Below are 18,926 nucleotides of genomic sequence, written 5' to 3' on the forward strand. Positions count from 1 at the left end.
CCTTCCTCCCACCCTCACCTTTGAGCATCTATTCTGAGAGGCCTCCAAGGCCTAAACTCTAGATCTAGCTCTCCCTGGCGGAGGAGCCTTGGAAAAATCCAAAGGATGACTTAAAGCTGAGCTCCTGTTGTGATATAAATCCCATATCAAAATGGGATTCGACTTACAGGAACTTAAAATAAACACAGGTCCAGAAAAAATCCGCTGCATGGTGAACAGGAAAACCTCACTTTCACATTCTCTGACCTTGTGGCAAAGGGAGCTGTAGATTCCAGGGGCCAGGAGACGGGGGGCTGACGCAGGGAGTCCCGAGAGCCCAGATAGACCAACACCCATCAACAATGCCATGGATGAGCAGTGAGGACAACTAGGACTCAGTTCCACTCTTTCTCATATTATTACAACCCCACCCTTGTGTCCACCATGAGTAGCTATTTAATACAAACGCCAAAGCGCCCCTAAAATCGACCCCATTTCTTTCCCAGCATATGAACTCAAAAGGAAAAAATCTTTATAAAACCAAAGCCACCAGGTTTAGTACGTTCAAGAAGAGCACCTTTAGTAAACAGGAAACCGTGTGTAAGGAACCTGGCCAAATACACACGGGAACAGGTGAGGCTCCCCGTGGCAAAGTTCAGTGGAACATAACTATAGGGTGTCCCCCCAAAAAGCTTCACAGGTGAGGCTCCTGATGGGAGTCCTTTCAGGACGCCGCGGGCAAATGGAAAGTAGGCCGTCGTCAGAAGGCGGATGGGTGGTTTTAAGGCTCAGGAGCTGCTGGTCCAGGAGAGCGTCGCACAAGCCATACTCCATACAGTCCCACACTGCATGCTGGCCCACCCGGGACTGGGGACACCGGCCTGGTGCTCTTTGACTTGTTCCCATGACTGAAGTCCTCACGGACCCAGCTGGCATGGGGAGCCAAGTGGGGAGGCCTGCCCGGGCTCTTGGCAGGGAGCCCCTCCATGGCCCTGTCATGGCCCCATCATGCCAGCTGTAGTAGGTAAAGTCCTGGAGCTGGGAGTTGCTGCCACCACCACCAGTGGCAATGGCTGGGGCTGTGGTGGATGCTGTGGGGGAGCCAGTCTCTCCTCCTTTGGGGGAGCCAACAAGAAGCACCTCGTGTTCAGTGGTCGGCTTCAGGGCCCTGGGCCCTGACAGGAGCTAGCAGTCTCTCCCACAAGTGGGGTTCTCTCCTGGGCTAGGCTGTGGGAGCTGGGGGTGTGGGCCTTTGTGGGTGTGGCTGCATGTTTCCTTGTGCCCTGAGGTCTCAGAATCCCTGGATTCTCAGGGGGCTCCAGTTTGAAAGCCTCTGGCCCACTGGCTTGAGTAGGGTGGCTGAGGCCTGACTGAAGGCCCAGCTCAGCGACACACTCTGGCTGGCATGCATGTGGGAAGTTGGGGGCACTGTGGCCTGCTGGGGTCTGCCCAGAGACAGGCTCTGGCAGGCTGGGACTGCCTCAGGGGGCACTGGGTGGGGCCTCGGCCTCAGCAGGTCTCACGTTGGGCTTCACACGCTGCTCCAGTTCCAGTAGCTTCCTCTCGGAGGTGCTGACAACCATCTTGATGGTGGGGCTACAGAGCTGGTGGGCATCCCAGCCCCTTCCCTCCTAGCAGGTGGCCCGGGCTGGCCTCTGATGGTTGGGACATCGGCCTTTCTGAAGGGGTAACATAGAAGGTCATCCCGGCAGCTGAGAGTGTCCTACAGAGAAGAGAGGAAGAACTGAGAGGCTGGAGAAAGGCCAGGAGAGTCCTGGTAGAGGCTCATTCACCCAGGACACCCCTGTGCAGGCCATGTAGCCAGGACTGAAGTTTCTGGCTCCTGCTTGGCCTTTCCACACACACTGCCCACGGTCAGGATGGTGGGGCTGGGGCCATACACGGATCAGGAAGAAAAGCCAGGCAGCCCCCTAACTTCACCAGCAAGAAAACAGACCCAGAGAGGGAGAGGACTTTCCACAGACTCTTCCACTGGATGGGACGGTCAGGGCTGGAGGCCTGAGCACAGCAATGGTTTTCATCTGTTCCTCATTCCCACCAAGCAGAGCCTGGAGGAGCCTCGTGGAGGTGTCTCCTGAGGCAGATGGACACCATGAGAAGAGGAAAGGCAGTGAGTGCATGCAGAAGAGGAGTTGGGGTTCACCAAGGATGGAGTCAGACTCCAGCCCGCTGGACCCATGTCAGGGAGCGTCTGTCTGTGGGACGGCTCAGCAGCACAGAACCACCTGCACCTACCAGCAACTCCTGGCCCAGGAAGACATCTGGACGCTCAACTTGACAGAGACACAGTCTGCTGTTTTGCATGCAGGTTGGGAGTCACATATCCAGGGTTTTTGTACAGTGAGACCTGTGGTCATTATCAACAGGTAGCACGTATCAGCTGCTTCCCATGTGCCAGGCACTATGCTAGAAACCACAGGTGTAATCGTAAGAGAAAACCATCCCCCCTCCCTCCCCCAAAACCTCATTCAGTTCTCAAAGCACCCTTGCAAGGCTGCACTAGGACAACCTGTAATAGGTAAGGCAACGGAGGTCACAAAGGTCAAGCAGGTCCCACATTGAGAAAGGGACAGATTGAGGACTGGAACCCACAGCTGTCTGACTCTGCAGCCACCTTCCCACCACCCAGCCCCTCTCTGCAAATTTTAAACCTTTGACACCCAGCTTCATGAGTCTGCCCTCTCTGACCACCCAGAGGGCCCATCTCCTCACACCCCTCCCAGCATCAACACTCACGGAGTGGAGGCCTGGCACGGGCACCATTGTGACTTCCACGTCTTCAGGCCTGTTCAGAAAGGGGGGGCGACAGGTTAGTGGGGTGAGCACAGTGGGGAGATGGAGGGAGGTGGGGGCGGCTCTCAGGAGAGGAGCATACGTTTCCACAACCAGCTCCTGCAGGGAGGATGCTTTGGTCTCATTTAGGCTGAAAAGGACAAGCCATCATCTGGGCACTTGGCAGGAATGCAGATTCTCAGGGAGCCCCCCTCTGCGCTCCTGACTCAGAAACTGCAGGCCGCCTGGGTCCAGGCAGCCCAGGGGAGTGTGGCTCAGGCCTGCATGTGGGGGCCACGGCTTCAGACCGTGACCTTCCTGAGGGCAGGGCTTTGGTTTTTCTGCAGCTCCGGGCACAGAGTGCTTTGTAGACAGAAACAAATGGAGAGCAGAGACCAGGATACATATTTCCTTTCAGGCTGACACAGGACCAGGCACAGGGCGAGTCTGTGATAAAACTTGCTGACGAGCCGGTTTACTCTGTTGTTTTGAGAGCAGGCATCCCCTGTGCTGCTTACACACAGGACACGCTCCAGAAATACCGACTGAACAGATACTTTGAATTCGCTGTGTCACTGGGCTCTACTAACGCAGGCCACAGAACTCACAGTGTGGCCAGAGAAAGTCCCACTGTGTGTGTTTAAGGGATGAGACTGTAAGGCACGCATTTCACCCATGGGGTGACCCAGAAGCGGTGACCCGGCAGCTCCTGCCCAGAGCTGTGTGAGGTGCCCCTGCGGCTGCAGGAAGCTGCCCTGAGCCGGGAGGGTGTCCCCACAGCTGACGGCCGGGGGCAGAGCTGCAGCACAGACCTCAGGGCGCTCGAGCTGCGGCCACCTCTGGCTTGCGCCTTGTTTTTGTATGGCCTGTGAGCTAAGAACAGTTTTACATTTTAAATGATTAAAATATTTACTATCTGGCCCTTTACAGAAAAAATCTGCCAAACTCTGCTGGTGAAGGTTCAGAATAGGTAGGTGTCCACGCTCTGCCGCACACCTAGTGGGAGATGCTAACTCTCAAGTGGGTGCTGACCACATCTTCAGGGGAGCTCCAGGGGTGGGCACACACCCTCCCACCCCCATGTTGGCAACACAGTTCTGTCGCTCACTTCACAGGGGAGGAAACAGTCTCCTGGTCTGGGCTGGCTGACAGCACGCTGTGATTTCCTGGCTAGTGGTTCTGCTCCCCATCTGAGCCAGGCTGCACCACCCCCAGTCCCATCCCTCTCTGTGACTTTGTTGTTAAGGTGCCTACCTCTGGTCCTGGTCCATCTGAGGGAGTGAGGGAGGAGAGTGCTCCCAGGCCTCTCACAGCAGTGGGGGAGCCCTGGTCACTGTCCTCCAGGAACTCCTCCAGGGTGAGCATCTCACTGCTCTGCTCAGGGAGGTACAGGGCTGCACCCAGGCCTGGGGCAGGGCCGCACCCCTCTTCTGGATGCCCTGCTGGAGGAGAGGTAAGTTCCAAGGTGGCTGTATTCCTGGCAGCTGAGGGCAGTGTGTCCTGGGGTGCTGGCATCCCAGGCAGGGTGGCTGTATCCCTGCTGGGAGTTAGGTCTTCACTTCTGAAGCTCTTCGATCTGCAGTGGAGCTCATCGGAGGAAACTGGGTCAGGGGAGGGGACACAGAGGAACACACTTCAGTCTCCTAATCTCACTTGCCAGCCTCCAGTGGGCTCTGTGCTGCCTCTGGCTCCCTGAGCACAGAGAGAGCCCGCCTAGGAACCCAGAGCACACTTCTCCCATGCTGGCATTGTGGGCGTCCAGGGCATTCTGGAATTCTCTAGAATTTACACTGGCATTTAAAAACAAAATAACTTGGGATAAAAGTGGAAAGTTTCTTCTAAAGTTTAATTTATCAACAGCTTAAGTACCATGCTGATTAGCCTAGGACAGTGCAGACCACTTTCTGCACCAATAAACAAACTTTAAACATCAAAAGGGAATCAAAGTCACTCACTGTGTCCTCTGCGCACCATGTACTGGAACTGCTGGCACTGTCCCCATCCCGAAGCTGAAGTGACTCAGACTCAGAGAATGGGTTGCTTTCCCAGGTGCACAGAGCTGGTCAGTGGAGAAGGGATTTGAACCCAAATCTGCTCAAACTCCCAAGCCTGAGCTTGAAGTTGCCTGATGTGGCCCTATGAATGCAAACGCAACGTGCTTTGAAGAACCTCACTAATTGTATTTTTTAAATCATACAAACAATATACACCCAGAACCAAAGATCCAGATCCACTGAAAAGCACACAGCAGGCAAGGTGGACTTACCCTCAGGCTAGGAGGGGAACTGTCACTGGTCCAATTCCAGCTGCTCTCTAGGCTACCTGGCCAGGGCACTGAAAGGAAATGACAACACTTAACCTACAGGGCTGATGCCAAGTACAGCCCAGACTAAACCATCCAATCTGAAAACAACTAATGACCCTGCCCAAGTTCTGGCAAATGGCCTCAGGAAGGACAGACTTCGAGTTGCTCTCGACTCTCCCAGGAGGAGTCCAGCCTCACCTGAGTGCTGGGTACCATGCACAGTGGGCTCTCAGGAACAACAACTTCTATCTATGTGTGTGAGGTCTAGGGCTGTGGCCTCAAACAGTTTTGTTAATACAGAAAATCTCACACAAAACTCCAGTATAGACAAAAGGTCTGCGCTGGGGTTGGGGGTTGGGGGGAGCCCACCATTATTACCGCATGGAGCTTTCTGGAACACAGGTGGAGACACCCTGCCTAGACCAGGGCAGTGCCGCCTGGTGAGGGCAGGGGCCAGGACATGGCAGGTCATGCGTCCACGTGTGGACAATGTAGCCTGTGCCGTGCTCAGCCCACTTCCCCTCCGTGGTCCATGGGGTCGGGGACGGGGCCCTCAGGAGGAAAGAAGTCTGCACTCTTCTTGGTTCGCTGCTCTTCAGCTCCTCTCTGTCCCACGTTTACATCTGTCCCAGAGGGGAAAGAAATCAACCTTCACAGTGACGATTTGGGGGAACCAGGCTCACCCTCTGCTCCCTCAGGTCAGAGGGTGAGCACCAGCTGCAGGGAGGGGGCACCGCCCCTGCCAGGGGCAGGCTGTCCCTTCCAGGCCTGCAGACCTCCCCTCCTGGCCCACTTCTCCAGCACACGCAGAATCAGGGGCCTGCCCCAGGTATCATCAGTGTCTGTCCTGCTGCACACGGACAGCTGGGGGACAGGGACACGCTTCATCGTCCCTGCTCACATCTTGTGCAGAGCTGAGCTGCACTGAGAACTGGGGACTCACCAGGAGATGCTCTGCTTCCCGGCCCACCAAGCAGTCTGCTCTGGATGGACCGTGTCCACAGTGCACCCAGGTCCCAAGTGCCGGCGGGCCCCGCAAACAGCAGGCCTCTGGAAAACACCCGTTAGCAACGGCGCGTGGGGCTGAGCCCCAAATACTTGGTTTTCCTGAAGCGCATAGAAGCAGAGCAAGTCCCCTCTTTGAGAAGGGAAAGTTTCAACTAAAAAATCCACCTTTCTCTTTGAAAAGGACTTGACACTGAAAGGCAACCGCGATACAAATCAACGGGATCCGAAAGTGCCTGTTTGTCCGAGCCCTTGCTGCAAAGCCCTCTGCTGCCTTCTCCTTTCCTCAGCTGATGAAGCATGAACCTGGCTGCTCGGGAAGCTCACGAGAGGGGAGGCGACTCCTCCGTCCTGTTACCCTCCACCCAGGGCCAGGAGGGAGGGCTCCGTGGTGTCCAGCAGTTTCACCAGAGCCTGCCCTTGCCGGAAGCTGTAAGTGTCTATGTCTGAGTGATCAGTGCCAGCACCATTCACCGCTTCAGGCAATGGAGAGGGCAGGAGATGATGCTCGCTCCTATACTTACTGTTGATCACTCCAGAAGCTGAGTCCAGTGTGAACTCTCTGAGGCTTTGTTTTAATTAAAAATTTAGCTTCCCACCCTTCTAGGAGTTTGTTTTTCAGAAATTGCAAAAACCCAAAGCAACTTAATTTTTGAGAAGGCTGGTCTAATTCACCATTTCCCTTCTGCAGAAATTGACAACATGCCGAAATCAGATGGCAAGTGTTTCTAACAATTTCTGAGATCAAATTTACAACTTGGAGCTACTCTGGGCAACTAAACTCCAGGTGAGGATAGCGAGACCTCCATGCAATCAGTGCTCTCTGCAGGGGTCACATGGCCTTTCTTCAATCAAGGGCAGCTAGAGCCTTAAGAAGTAGGGCACTTGGTAGATAGTGACTTCCCCATCACTGGAGGTATGTAAGCAGAAGCTGCATGCTTAGGCCCATAGGAGGGCAGGGAAGGAGTGTTGAGGAACTGTGGGTCCCCTATTCCACTTCAGCATAACAACTCCACTTGCACCTATTTTGTGTGTGGACTTCCACAGAGAACAGCTTGAAGGACAAGTCCTATCGATGAAAACAGGTCTGAGAACCCAGGCTGAAGGGCACATGCACCAACTACTCACTGTGCTGCCTGTGGCTGGTGAACTTGAGCTCCAGGGACCACTCACAGAGCTGCCATCTGAATTCTAGCCTATGGTGAAAATAAGGCTGAGTCAGGGGACTTGGACCACCCATGAGGAAACTGGGGTCCTTTGTCAGAGGCCACCTCTGACTCCTGCCCAGCACCTGAGTGGTGGCTGTGTCCAGCGCCTGGAAGAGGGAGACGTGTGGACCCTTAGGACCTGCCTGTACTCTCGTCTGTACTCTCCCTCCCCCACTGCTCCTGCTGGGACAGCCTGGCTCTCTGCCTGTGCAATGACTGGGACAGCAAATGGAAGCAGTGTCTGGCCTGAGGATAAAGCAGCAGAAGGAGCTGATACTTAGTACCCTGGGAGCCCCACCAACAGGGAGGGGGGCTGCGCCTAAAGCAGAGGCTGTGAAAGCAAAGCTCTCCCGGGGCCTTGTTCTTTTCAGGTGGCTGGAGGAAGCAGAAGGAAAGAATCCACCACCTGAGGGAGGATGCTGGGTCCCTAGAGAGGGAGCCCTGCACCAGCAGCTCCTAACCAGAAACAGACGGAACCCATAGGCCACCAGGCACTGCTCTTTCCCTGGGAAGGACTACACTGCCCTGTGCTGACAGCAGCCCTGGATTCCCTCGTAAATGACACCGGGGTTTCCCCCATTTTGCGGACAGTTCTGCGACCACCTGAGCATGAGAACCAGGCTGCCAGGGAATCACAGTGGGCAGCACTTTGTTTGCAGTGTGACAGGCCCTCGGACAGGCTCTGCAGGCATGTGAACAAGTGTGGGCTCTGGCTCAGGGTGGGATCCCGGTGGAGACAGCCCCTGGGTGAGCCTGGAGGGCCAGGCCTGGAGTCACACAAGCCGCTGCAAGTCTGAGGGGAGGTGGTGCTCCCAGCTCCTGCTCCAGCCAGGTAGGGTTTCTGAACCACAGAGCCTGGGAGACTGGGGCAGACTGCTGACTGCTGACTACTGACAGTGGACACCTCAGCATGGCTGCCCAGCCATACATGGCAGTTTCCTTGACACCCAACAGTAAGGGACTGCCGTTCTCAGTGTCTGGTCAGGAGCGCAGGAGGACTGCCTGGTTGCCTGTGCTCACCCAACTCCTCTTCTCCCAGGGGTGCTTCTGATTTGTAAACAGCAGGGACCAGGTCCTGGAGCTAACCTAGGCTTGCCTTGAGGGCAGGGGCCCTATCTTTGCTTGGCTTGTCAAACCAGGGTTCTGCAGGCCATACTTCCAAGAGTCCAGTGGGTGATAGCATTATGAAAACTAATAACCCTTCATGTTCTCATCAGTTTCTAACACCCGAGGGGCAATCATTTTCAGCTCTTCCTGCTGTCTTCAGATATTTTCATCTCTAAGTTATAAGCAGAGTGTCTCTTTCAGTTATAAGCTTTATTTTTCCCATTCTGTTTGCATATTTTAAGTGCTTTTCCCCCTGACTGTTCCATTTAATAACATCCAGGTGGAGTTCCTGGGAGCATCAGGACAGCGCTGCTCTGCACAGTGTCCTGCTCCAGGCATCTTAAAGCTTTTGTCTCTGACCATGACTCTGTCACCTCTCACTCACACTGGTTTCTCTCTGGTGTTGCAGGTCCTCCTCAGGTGTCTGGGGTCCCTGAACCTTCATGGGCTTCACCTGGCAAGATGTGACCAGACTGTTCTGCTGGGACTTTCTCCATCTACTCAGGTGACTTGAGGAGCATTTGACTATCACACCTACAGGTGTGAACACGCATGGCTACGGCATCCTGGGAGACGTTCAAGTTGTAAACCCTTCCCTGAGTCCCCCCATTTTTCAGTTTAGGACACCTGCCCTCCACTCTATCAACCGACCTCCAGTTCAGAGATGCTGCTAGGTCTCTTCCCTGGAGAATAAACCTCCAGTGCTGCCTGAGTTTAGCCCAAACTCTGGCTCACCTCCGTTCTGGAGCTCCTTGGTGCCACCAATTCCTGCACGGCGGAGGTGGGTTCTGGGCTTTCCCACTAGGGGCTGAAGACTGGGCCTCCAGATGGTGATGTTATCTGTTCAAAGTCACACAGCTGCAGGCAGAGCTGAGGTCAGGACCTGTGTCTGTGTGACACCAAACCTGTCCACAGCTTAGCCCATCTGCTGACCACCCTTCAGTCTGAGAGACCCCTCCCGCCTCTGGGAGCTGGGGTCTCCAGGAATGACCTTGGGCCCCAGATGCTCATGCATCTTGGTTCTGGAGGGACCTGTGACTCACCTGGGGTGTCGCCTGGTCCCAGGAGATGGGGGTGGAGCTGGAAGGGGTAGTAGTCATGGCTGAGGATGAGCAGGTCTGGGAGCCCAGCTCTGATGGCCGGGGCTTCATGGTGGGGGAGCCAAGGCCTCCGTGCGGTGAAGGCTGCCTCTGTGCAGGGCCACTGGCTTCGGTATTAGGTCCCTGGGGCCTGGGGCAGAGAAAGACAGTGATAACTGGGGTCGCAAGATCCCATGCCAAGGCGGGGCTGTCACCCCGAGTCCTGAAAGCAGAGGCAGCTGGGCACACGGACCGCAGGGAGAACAGCTGGGCTGCGCCTCGTGGGCTGTGGGCTGCACAGGAGGCTCAGGCTGCAGGCCTGTGCTGGGGTCCCCGGGAGGCCGGCCTCGGCTCCAAGGATAGATCCCACTGTGAGCCCCAAGCAGCTGGGAGAAAATAAAAGAACAAACTCAAGAGGCTCAACAAAACATTGAAAAATCCAACACATTAACCATTGGGCACACCTGCTGTGTGTCACTCGAATCCCTGGTTTAAAAGGACCTTGACAGGTAGGTGTCTGCTCAGGACCACGGTCAAGGACCTCAAGGCCCAGAATGTGCACCCTGCCAATAGGCATCCGTTACGATCTGAGAGAGGAGTTTGTTGCCACCCAGTAACTTGTCTGAGGTGTCTCCATCTGTGCATGGTGACACCGATGTCTCCATCTCTGCATGGTGACACCGCCTGCAAAAATGACATTTACCTTGTAGTTGTGCTTTTCTGCCATCTCTGAATTTCCTACTGTGAACACATACTCTCCTCAAAGTTAAATAAAACCCTATTTTAAAAAAAAACATTGAGGGATAAACAAAAAGATCTTCAGTACCGAATATCAGGAAAGGGGACGGGCTCTCCAAGTACAAGTCATAAGTTTCTGCAGGTGGAGTTCCTGGGAGCATCAGGACAGCGCTGTCTGCACAGTGCCCTGTTCCACGCAGCCCATGGGCTGTGGACCCAGAGCCACGCCAAGATCAGGTTCCTGCCCCTCCCCACCCTCCCCCAGGGACCTGTCCCCGCCCCTCAGCCACTCAGTGTCTGGACTCACTGGGAAGTCTCAAGCACCCACGTCTCACAACTTGAAATCAGGGGAAAGTTTGGATTTTGAAAGATAACCTTGGTGGGAAGCAAGGCAAGTCTGGTGGAGTGAGTCAGACAGGCGTCCACTGGGTGAAGGTGACACGAGGAGCAGAGGAGAGGCGGAGATGGGCAGAGGCAGCGATGGCAGAGAAACCGCGCACTTCCCACAGCTGCTGGGAGACAGGCGGACAGACAGGTGGACGGAGGACAGGACGCAGGAGCCCAGGAGTCAGAGCAGGTGCGTGAGGCCAAGTCAGCGCCACTCGACTGACTTCAACATGGTGTAAGTCATAAAATAAATTTAAGTGGCAGCGAAGAATCGATTGGAGGGAAAATATGTGAGTAATCACAGAGGTGATACAGACATGCCAGAAATCGCGAGATGGCACAAGGATGGTGACGACAGGAAACACTGCAGGAGCTAGTGGCCCCTGTGGACCGTGTCCCGGCCCTGACGGTGACCACGTGCTGATGCTCTGTCTGTCCATTGCAGCTCTAACACCTGCATCCAAGATGTCAGGGGACCTCAACAGGGTCATACAGTCTCACTCCGGGCTGATCAGTTCTGCATTGCACACAGCCGGGCAGGACATACAAGCCTGCCGGTGGGAGAGAGGGTCAGCGCCAGGCCAGGGGAGTGACTGAGCATGGACATCCCGGCCCGAGGACCTGTGGGTGATGTCCCGAGGCTCCCCTAGCATTGTGCTGCGCTGGAGCACGATCCAGAGGGTGACAGCTCATCTTCTTTGAAATCGGAGTCCACACTGGCTGCTCTCAGCTTGGCTGGGAATTGGGGCCAGGAGGAGGGGTCCACTCTGTGTCATCTGGCCTTTAGGTACTGATTTGTCGGTTTTTTTGAATTTCAGAAATGAAGGAGGGGACATGAGAAGACACTGGTAGAGGGAAATATTGGAAATCTCCAGTGTCTGAGGAAGGGAGAGGCTATTTAGAGGAGGCTGGTAGGACAGAAGCCGACCAGAACCGCAGGCGTCTAGAGAAAGCCGGGCGGGCCGCTGGAGGCTTGTCTTTGTCCTTGGGTTTGCCTCTCAGAAAGGGACTCTTTCTGCGCCTTGTTCCTACATTGCCATCCCCTGGATAAGCCAAGAGAGGAAGGAAAAAACACACAAAACGGCAAATAAATGAAATGAATAACAGCAAATGCCACTACATTAGCTAAGTGTGCAGGGAAATCGGAATCCCGTCCAGCCCAAGGGAGAAGGAAACGCCACCCAGGGCAGAGCCAGAGCCAGGGCCCGGGGCCACTGCTGTCCGGGCTCCGTTTAGTTAGTTCACCGGCGTCCCGGAGCCTGTGCTTCACTGAGCAGCGAGGAGAACTCCACATTCCCCACGGAGCTGACCCGTTAGGCTATTTCCAGTCCCAATGTGCTGAATTACTGAATGAGAACGCATATAAATTTAGGACCTCATTTTCCTTCTCATTTGTTTTAATGACAGGCTCCCTGACAATTCAGCTCACACACAACTGGCTCCTGCTCCTGGTCCAGACCTTGGAACACTTTGTGATATGTTCCTGGCCTGCTGCAATGAGAGAGTCCACCTGAACCTTTCTCTAAGAATTCTTTTTTTTTTTTTTTTAATCCTTACCTGAGGAAATTTTGTTCTATCGATTTCTAGAGAGAGTGGAAGGGAAGGAGGGGAGGGGAGGGGAGGGGAGGGGAGGGGAGGGGAGGGGAGGGGAGGGGAGGGGAGGGGAGGGGAGGGGAGGGGAGGGGAACATCAATGTGAGAGAGACACATCAATTGGGTGCTTCCGGCAAGCACCTTGCCCAGGGACGGAAAACCTGCAATGGTGCATGTGACCTTGACTGGGAATTGAACCCACGATCCTTTGGTCCAAGGGCCCGCACTCTAACCACTGAGCCAAACCTGCCAGAGCCACTAATAATTCTTGTACATTTAAAATAACCTCTCATGGCAAGACGAATTTGAAAATGATGAAAATACCTCCTTCTGATACCAAAACACCCTCAACATTTAGACCCCTACGCATCCTCTAATCCAAACCTACACTTTATGACCTTTAAATCAGTCTTATCAGAGCAGACACTTGGTCTAACTTCCTGAACCTGGTCTCACTTTCTGAACATGCCCTATACATTCAGATAACTGATTTATCCCATTTCTGATTTAGGATTAAAGTCCATGGTGGAACCTCTTGTTTCTTTCTCCACAGCACCCCTGGTGGCCACAGCTCACACCACAGGATAAGGGACAGACTTCAATGCTGGTGCCCAGGTCTGTTCAGCATCTTCAGGGACCAAAGCAGCTTTAGCTGCAGGCACTGCCCACAGTGGTTAAGAGTTCAGGCTCCGTAATCTGTCAGACCCATGTTCGGACCCTGGCTCCAGCACATATTCTCTGGGCAAGTGCTTAACCTTGTCAAGAAGGGCACAGTAAGCGTGCCTGCCTCACAGGGCAGTTAGGACTGGATAACAGATACAGCGCATAAACGAGCTAAAGGGGTGCTGAGCCCAGAAAAAACACCCATTCCATGGCTGCCGTTACTAATGTTTACCACTAACCTGCTCACTCATGGATCCAAACAACAGTTTGGCTCAGTCAAGCATTTTTTTCTCTGAAAGTTTTGTAAACTCAACTAGGCTGCTTTAGTTCACTAGCTCACCTTAGACAATACACAAGTTGAGGCGATAAACATAAAAAAATTTAAGTAGCCAGCATGAAAACCTGAGGCCACAGAACCAGTCTAGAAGAACTAATGCTAGTAAGCTTCAACCTGCAGTGAGTGTTTTAACCAGTTCATCTCCTGTAAAGACCGGGAATGCAAGCATTAGTCCCCAAACTGTGTGTTTGTGTGCATGCTTCACTTCTGCATTTTGAGTGACACACCAGGACTTGAAGTGGTGAATGTCACCTAGCAAGGCGTGTGCACATGTCACACTCAAGAGGCGGCTTGTCACCAGCCTTTGGGCTGCAACGTCAACCCCTGAGAACGCACTAGTGTCAGGCATGGGCTTGGTCTTCAGAAAGTCCTAGTGTCCTTCATAACATTTAAATTTCTCAGGGTGAACGTTTGGCAGGTTTAGAGGTAAATTATCTATAAAATGATATTTAAAAGTAAATTTCAAAATTAAACCATGTTTAAGGCAATGGCTTTGTTTAATCGATGGTAAGATGCACATTGTTTCCCCAAGCCTTAGCCTCTCTGAAATCAGGACTTAGCTTCGAGCATGTCCTGCAGTCACTGTCTACAAGGTGGCAATTCTGACAAAATGGTTGCTGCCACAAACAACTTATTTTCTTCTCATGTGTGCACAATTGCACAGCTTATAACTGACAGCCTCTTAGATTTGGTGAAATAAGCACAGCACATTTCAGAACCTCTGGCAGACTCCAGATGACAGCCCTCAATGACAAGGTGCCTGCACCACATGGTGTCAGGACCAGAAGACAGATCAGGTGGGAGAAGAAAACCCGACCTGCTCTTCACTGTGATGACAAGGTCAGAGCCACACATGGCCTTGCTGAAGACCTTGCTATGTCCATTACGTGTTAAATGCACCTGGATCTCCCTTCAGAAACGCTTATTCTAGGCCTGGCAGACACGAGGAAAACCAAAAACACACACTATGGAGCCTGTCCCTGCGGTAACTTGTGGGCACCAGCTCTGGGTACTCACGTCCCTACCACAGTGCACACCGTGCATGAGGCTTCTCATGCTAAAGTGACTACCTTGTTCTGGGACCGAACTGCCACAACACTGCGATGGGTTTGTGTTTCCTACTTGGTTGTTAACATAGCTAAGGAGCCAGATGTGCCTGCATGGAGCACACCCCCTTCAGGCTCCTATGCACACGTGTGCACCCCCAGCACGCTGTCCCGTTGGTTCTACCCTGCCCAGGAGGGAGGCCTGGCATCCCCCCTTCACTTCACCTGCAGCCGGGTCAGCCCCTCCTACCTTTTCTCGCGGGCACGCTGGGGGCGTCTTGCTCTTCTGCCCAGTGTGAGCACGACGGGGTGGCCTTGAGGGGCTCCTGCAGACACGCAGCACTGTCTGGGGGGGACTTTGGTCCTTCTCTGGAACGCTTTTTCTTTGGCTTGATGAATTTGACAAAAGCTTTGGCTTTTGTCCAGCGGGTTTTCCTAGTTAGAAGTAGATTTTTAGGTCACAGCCAACCCTGGCCACCCCTCCAATGGTCACTGGGTGCCCTACAGCGAGCTGGGATTTCCATCACCCGCCTGGGAAGTTGGCTGTTAATTAGGGGTTCAAAATGAGGGCCCTCTTTGCCATCACCACAATGATCGTATCTGGGGCTCAGAGGTAGAACCTAATTTGCCGTTAATGAGCACAGACCCAGGATGGGGAGAAGCGTTCATCGTGGCAGAAACCCACGCTAGCCTCTCGGGAGACAGAACCTCAAACACAGCCCCCAGCGCTTGGCTGCCTGTGCCGAGTACAGGACCTGGTTCTGCGCTAATCTAACCCATGTTTGCTCCAAGTCCCCAGCAAAATGCCACTTTCAGGAAGAGCCAGGGACCTTCTCGTTTGCTGCCATGGTTAATAATAAGTGAAATAGGCTGGGATACTCTGCCCATTCCCGGCACTGAGGAATCTGGGTGGGGGGAGAGGCAGGGCAGATTGGGCCGTTTGAATTGAAAACAGTGCCCCTTGCCCATCCAGCGTGGCTCAGTGCTTAGAGCGTCGGCCTGTGCGCCAATGGGTAGTGGGTTCAATTCCCAGTCAAGGGCATGTACCTGGGTTGCAGGTTCAATACCGGGCCCTAGTCAGGGTGCATGGGAAGCAACCAATGGATCTGTCTTTCTCACATCGATATTTCTATCCCTCTCTCTCTCCTTCTCACTCTGCCTCCCTCCTTCCCTCCCTTCCACTCTCTCTAAAAATCAATGAAAAAAAAATCCTCGGGTGAGGATTAAAAATAAATAAAATAAATAAAAACAGTGAATTTAAGGGTAATACACTGGAGCTGACTGGAAATGGAGGTCCTCTGACCTAACAGAACAACCCCATCTGGGTTTGAATCCTGGCTCTGCATGAAACAGCACTGTGTGCACACAAATCACTGTATTTCCTCATCGGTGCCTCAATTCCTGTCAACAGAGGGGTCAGGCGGAGGCTCTGAAATTCTGTGGTTCTGTGACTTCCAGAGAGAGGCCTTGCAGGACTCATGGGGATCTGACTTCAAGGTTCGGCTAGGGCAGGACCCTCTGAAGGACCAGCTCCTGGGGCTCAGGCCCGGCACCAGGGGAAGCCCTGCTGGACAGGGACCGAGCCAGCCCACAACCAGCCTACTGTTCTCTGGAGAAAGGAAGTGTTTGTGGAAATCCCTGGGGTCCCATGAATCCAGAGGAATTTAGGTTCAAGGCCAGGAGGTTCCTGTGCCTGAAGATCATGTGTGCTGGTTCAGGTGTCTGACCCAAGCTTCCTTCCCAAAACAGAAACATGGTTTTCTATGTCCTGAAATCTTGAGACAAAACCTGACACTCCTGCTTTAATGGCTCTAAAACCAGAGACCCCTTGCCCCCTTACACAAGCTCATGGCCAGCTGGCATTTGCCATCCCCCGTAGGATAGCCATGAGTATGGAGGGTGGGACTGAAAGAAACCCTAAATCCTGTCTGTGCTGGGAGGGACCTGCACACAGGTGACCTGTCATACAGTGGAAGACACGGGCCCACCCACTGGCCACTGCTCCAGGTGGCTACAGCGTCCCCTCCTCGTGAGAGAGCAAGCCCTCTCTTCTGTTTAAGTCACTGGAACTTAAGTCAACTCACTGCTTTGGAGCCGGATCAGAGAACTGATGCTGAGCCATGAATTTATCTTCTACGTTTTCCTTTTGTCTCTCTAAGGCATCTATTTTGTCTCTGTAAATAGAGGACAAAGAAAAAACAATCTGGCTTTTAAAATAAAACACATGAATTGACCCATCAGCCCAGCCTGGGACCTGGCCCAGAAAGCCCGTAATTTTCTGGGGTTCAGGCATCATGGTGCGCATGACCATCACGGTCGCAGAGGTGGGGATGTGTGAATGGAAGCATCAGACGTGGTCCAGGAACCCTGACACCTGGAGGAGACCTGCTGGAGCACCTAGGACCAGACTGTATGTCATCTTAGGAGAGCAAACGCCGGATCCCTGAAACTTCAAGCTTGGAAACCCCGAAGACTCTCAGGCCAGGTCAATTCAGGGAATTGTGCACTTAGGGGCAGATACAGGGCTAAGCTGGCTCCTGCAGGTGCAGACTTACAAGACCTTCCATGGTGAGGAGGGGTCTGCCCTCAGTCAGTTAGATGGGCATAAAGGTTACAAAAGTCAGCTTAGCAAAGTCAGACCTCTGACCTCGACCCATTCCAATGTTGGTTTCTGATAACATTCCCACGGAAGCAAACTCAGAGCCTCTCTGGGGCCAGACAGAGGAGGAGAGGAGCAAAGCGGGCCTGGAAGGACCAGGCAGAGTGGCTGGGCTGCCCTGGCTGAGTGCTCGGTGCTGCGTGGGACTGAACTCAGCCCCTGCAAAGGAGCGCTGCTCCCGAGGAGGTGGAACTTCTGGTCATTTTCCCAAAGGATCCAGAAACCCAGGGTGTGAAGCAAAATCTCTTAATATCTAAATGCTGGAAATCAGTTCACATTTTCAAAAACACAGAAAGGAAAAGAGAGGGCACCCTGCTCATGAGGAGAGGGCACCTGGCCTTCCTGAGGCAGATGGCCTGCTTTTGTTCTACCCTGTCCCCAAGTGGAGCACGTGGTGATATCCATACAATGCTTCCTAGGGGTCTGCTGGCTCCTGTCCTATTCCTGCCTCTTGCAGCTGGTGTGGCCTTGGCAGCTCAGACCCCTGGTTTCCTCACCTGAAAATGAGTCCTCTGGACCAAGGCAGCTGCTGAGGCTGCTCCGGTCATAAGCTGCCACAGTCCTGCCTAAACCAAAGGCATTCCCAGGAGTTCACTGTGGGTGAGCACCCTTGAAAAGTGGTAGCTCACAAGCCACAGGGCCCCCGACCATCGACCCTGCTCAGCTCCCAGCGCCCTTGGCTCCACATCTGCTATTCTCGTCTGTATTATTCTGCTCCCACAGCCATGCTGCTTGGCCTTATGCTAGAGCGCTTTCCTGTCTGGGTTTGACGGCCTGCCTCCTGCCCCCCTGCCAGCTGCACAAACTCATGGAGGGCAGACACCGCAGCCCTCCCAGGGCTGGGGAACAGTCTGCTCAGAGCGGGCTCAGGAAGCCCTGGCCTCGTGCAGATACCCTCTAACGCAAAACCGTCACCAGATCATCCCCTTGGGTACCAGGTTCCCTCATGAGTGCCCCCCCACTGGCTAGCCTTCCCCCATCCATGTCAGCAGCAGCACCCAACTCCCACCACCACACTTCCTTCTACGCCCCCATGGAGCCCCTCAACACATGTCAGGTGTGTATGTAGCTCTGCTCACATCCCATCTCCCATTCTGGTTCCTGGCGACCAGGTAATTGGTCCTGTGCACCTTGTAGGGCCTCTGGCAAACCCAGGACCCTGTAGATATTGGCAGAGGGAGGACAGTCACAGCTCACCACAACCCATTCCCCAGCCCATGAAGAAAAAGCGGACATAGGAAGGGCTCAGCCTTCGACCTGAATTCCTTCCCTGGGGGCCTCTCTTTGCTGCTGTCCTCTTTTTAAAAGTGAACTTCATTCCAAAAGCAGATCACGAAGTGTCTGGCAGAGGGCAGTGTCTTTGAAAAGCAAAGAACAATCACCCCACTTGCAGAAACCTAGGTCCATCCCAGGGAAAATGAGGAGGATGACATGGTAGGATGGTCTGTCCCCTCACCCTTGGGACGTGATACACCCCAGGGGTTCTCTTCCCTGAATGTCAGGGTCTAGGCTGGAGCTGGAAACCAGGACCCCTCTGTGGACAGGTCCCAGCCCGCCCACACCCCTTACATGTACTGCTGTTCCTCATGGTACTGAAGTTGATTATCCAACTTCTGCTCCAGAAGCCTCAGGTTCTGGTCCATCATCTGGATCTTTTCCGAGAGGTAGTGATTTTCTTCCTCCAAGTCCCCCTTGAGGCCAGACAGCATCTAAAACACAGATCTACAATGTTTCAAACGCCATGCGCCCCATGATGCGTGCTGGGAATCTACTTCCAAAGAGGAAGAGAGCCACGTGCACAAAGATGGCCATTTCGGTATTTTCTATGCCAGTCAGAATGACTAATACAGTCAATGATCTGGGGACGGCCAAGCCTTCTGCCACTGCACCGTCCAATCAGGCAGCCGCTGGCCACCCATGGCGGTCGAGCTCTGAAAATGCAGCCAGTCTGAGCAGAGATGTGCCCTTAGGCAAAATATACAACAGATTCTGAGGACTTAACAATTAAAAAAAATAATGTTACATATC

At 53.7% G+C, this 18,926-nt stretch overlaps 1 protein-coding gene across 1 annotated transcript in view; it reads right to left on the bottom strand.

The window, feature by feature from the left end:
• Positions 1–760: 760 nt before the first annotated feature.
• Positions 761–18,926, bottom strand: part of LOC148091730 (protein Daple-like) — a 60,760-nt gene continuing 42,594 nt past the window's right edge. The window contains 15 exon segments of the mRNA XM_087823789.1: positions 761–965; positions 967–1,032; positions 1,034–1,068; positions 1,071–1,327; positions 1,330–1,463; positions 1,465–1,576; positions 1,579–1,702; positions 4,084–4,149; positions 4,152–4,243; positions 4,246–4,299; positions 4,302–4,373; positions 5,035–5,106; positions 14,490–14,674; positions 16,324–16,413; positions 18,468–18,607. Of these exon segments, the coding sequence (XP_087679915.1) occupies positions 761–965; positions 967–1,032; positions 1,034–1,068; positions 1,071–1,327; positions 1,330–1,463; positions 1,465–1,576; positions 1,579–1,702; positions 4,084–4,149; positions 4,152–4,243; positions 4,246–4,299; positions 4,302–4,373; positions 5,035–5,106; positions 14,490–14,674; positions 16,324–16,413; positions 18,468–18,607 (1,704 nt within the window).

The sequence above is a fragment of the Miniopterus natalensis genome, chromosome 13 (genome assembly GCF_054644295.1).
Source record: "Miniopterus natalensis isolate mMinNat1 chromosome 13, mMinNat1.hap1, whole genome shotgun sequence".
NCBI classification, from domain to species: domain Eukaryota; kingdom Metazoa; phylum Chordata; class Mammalia; order Chiroptera; family Miniopteridae; genus Miniopterus; species Miniopterus natalensis.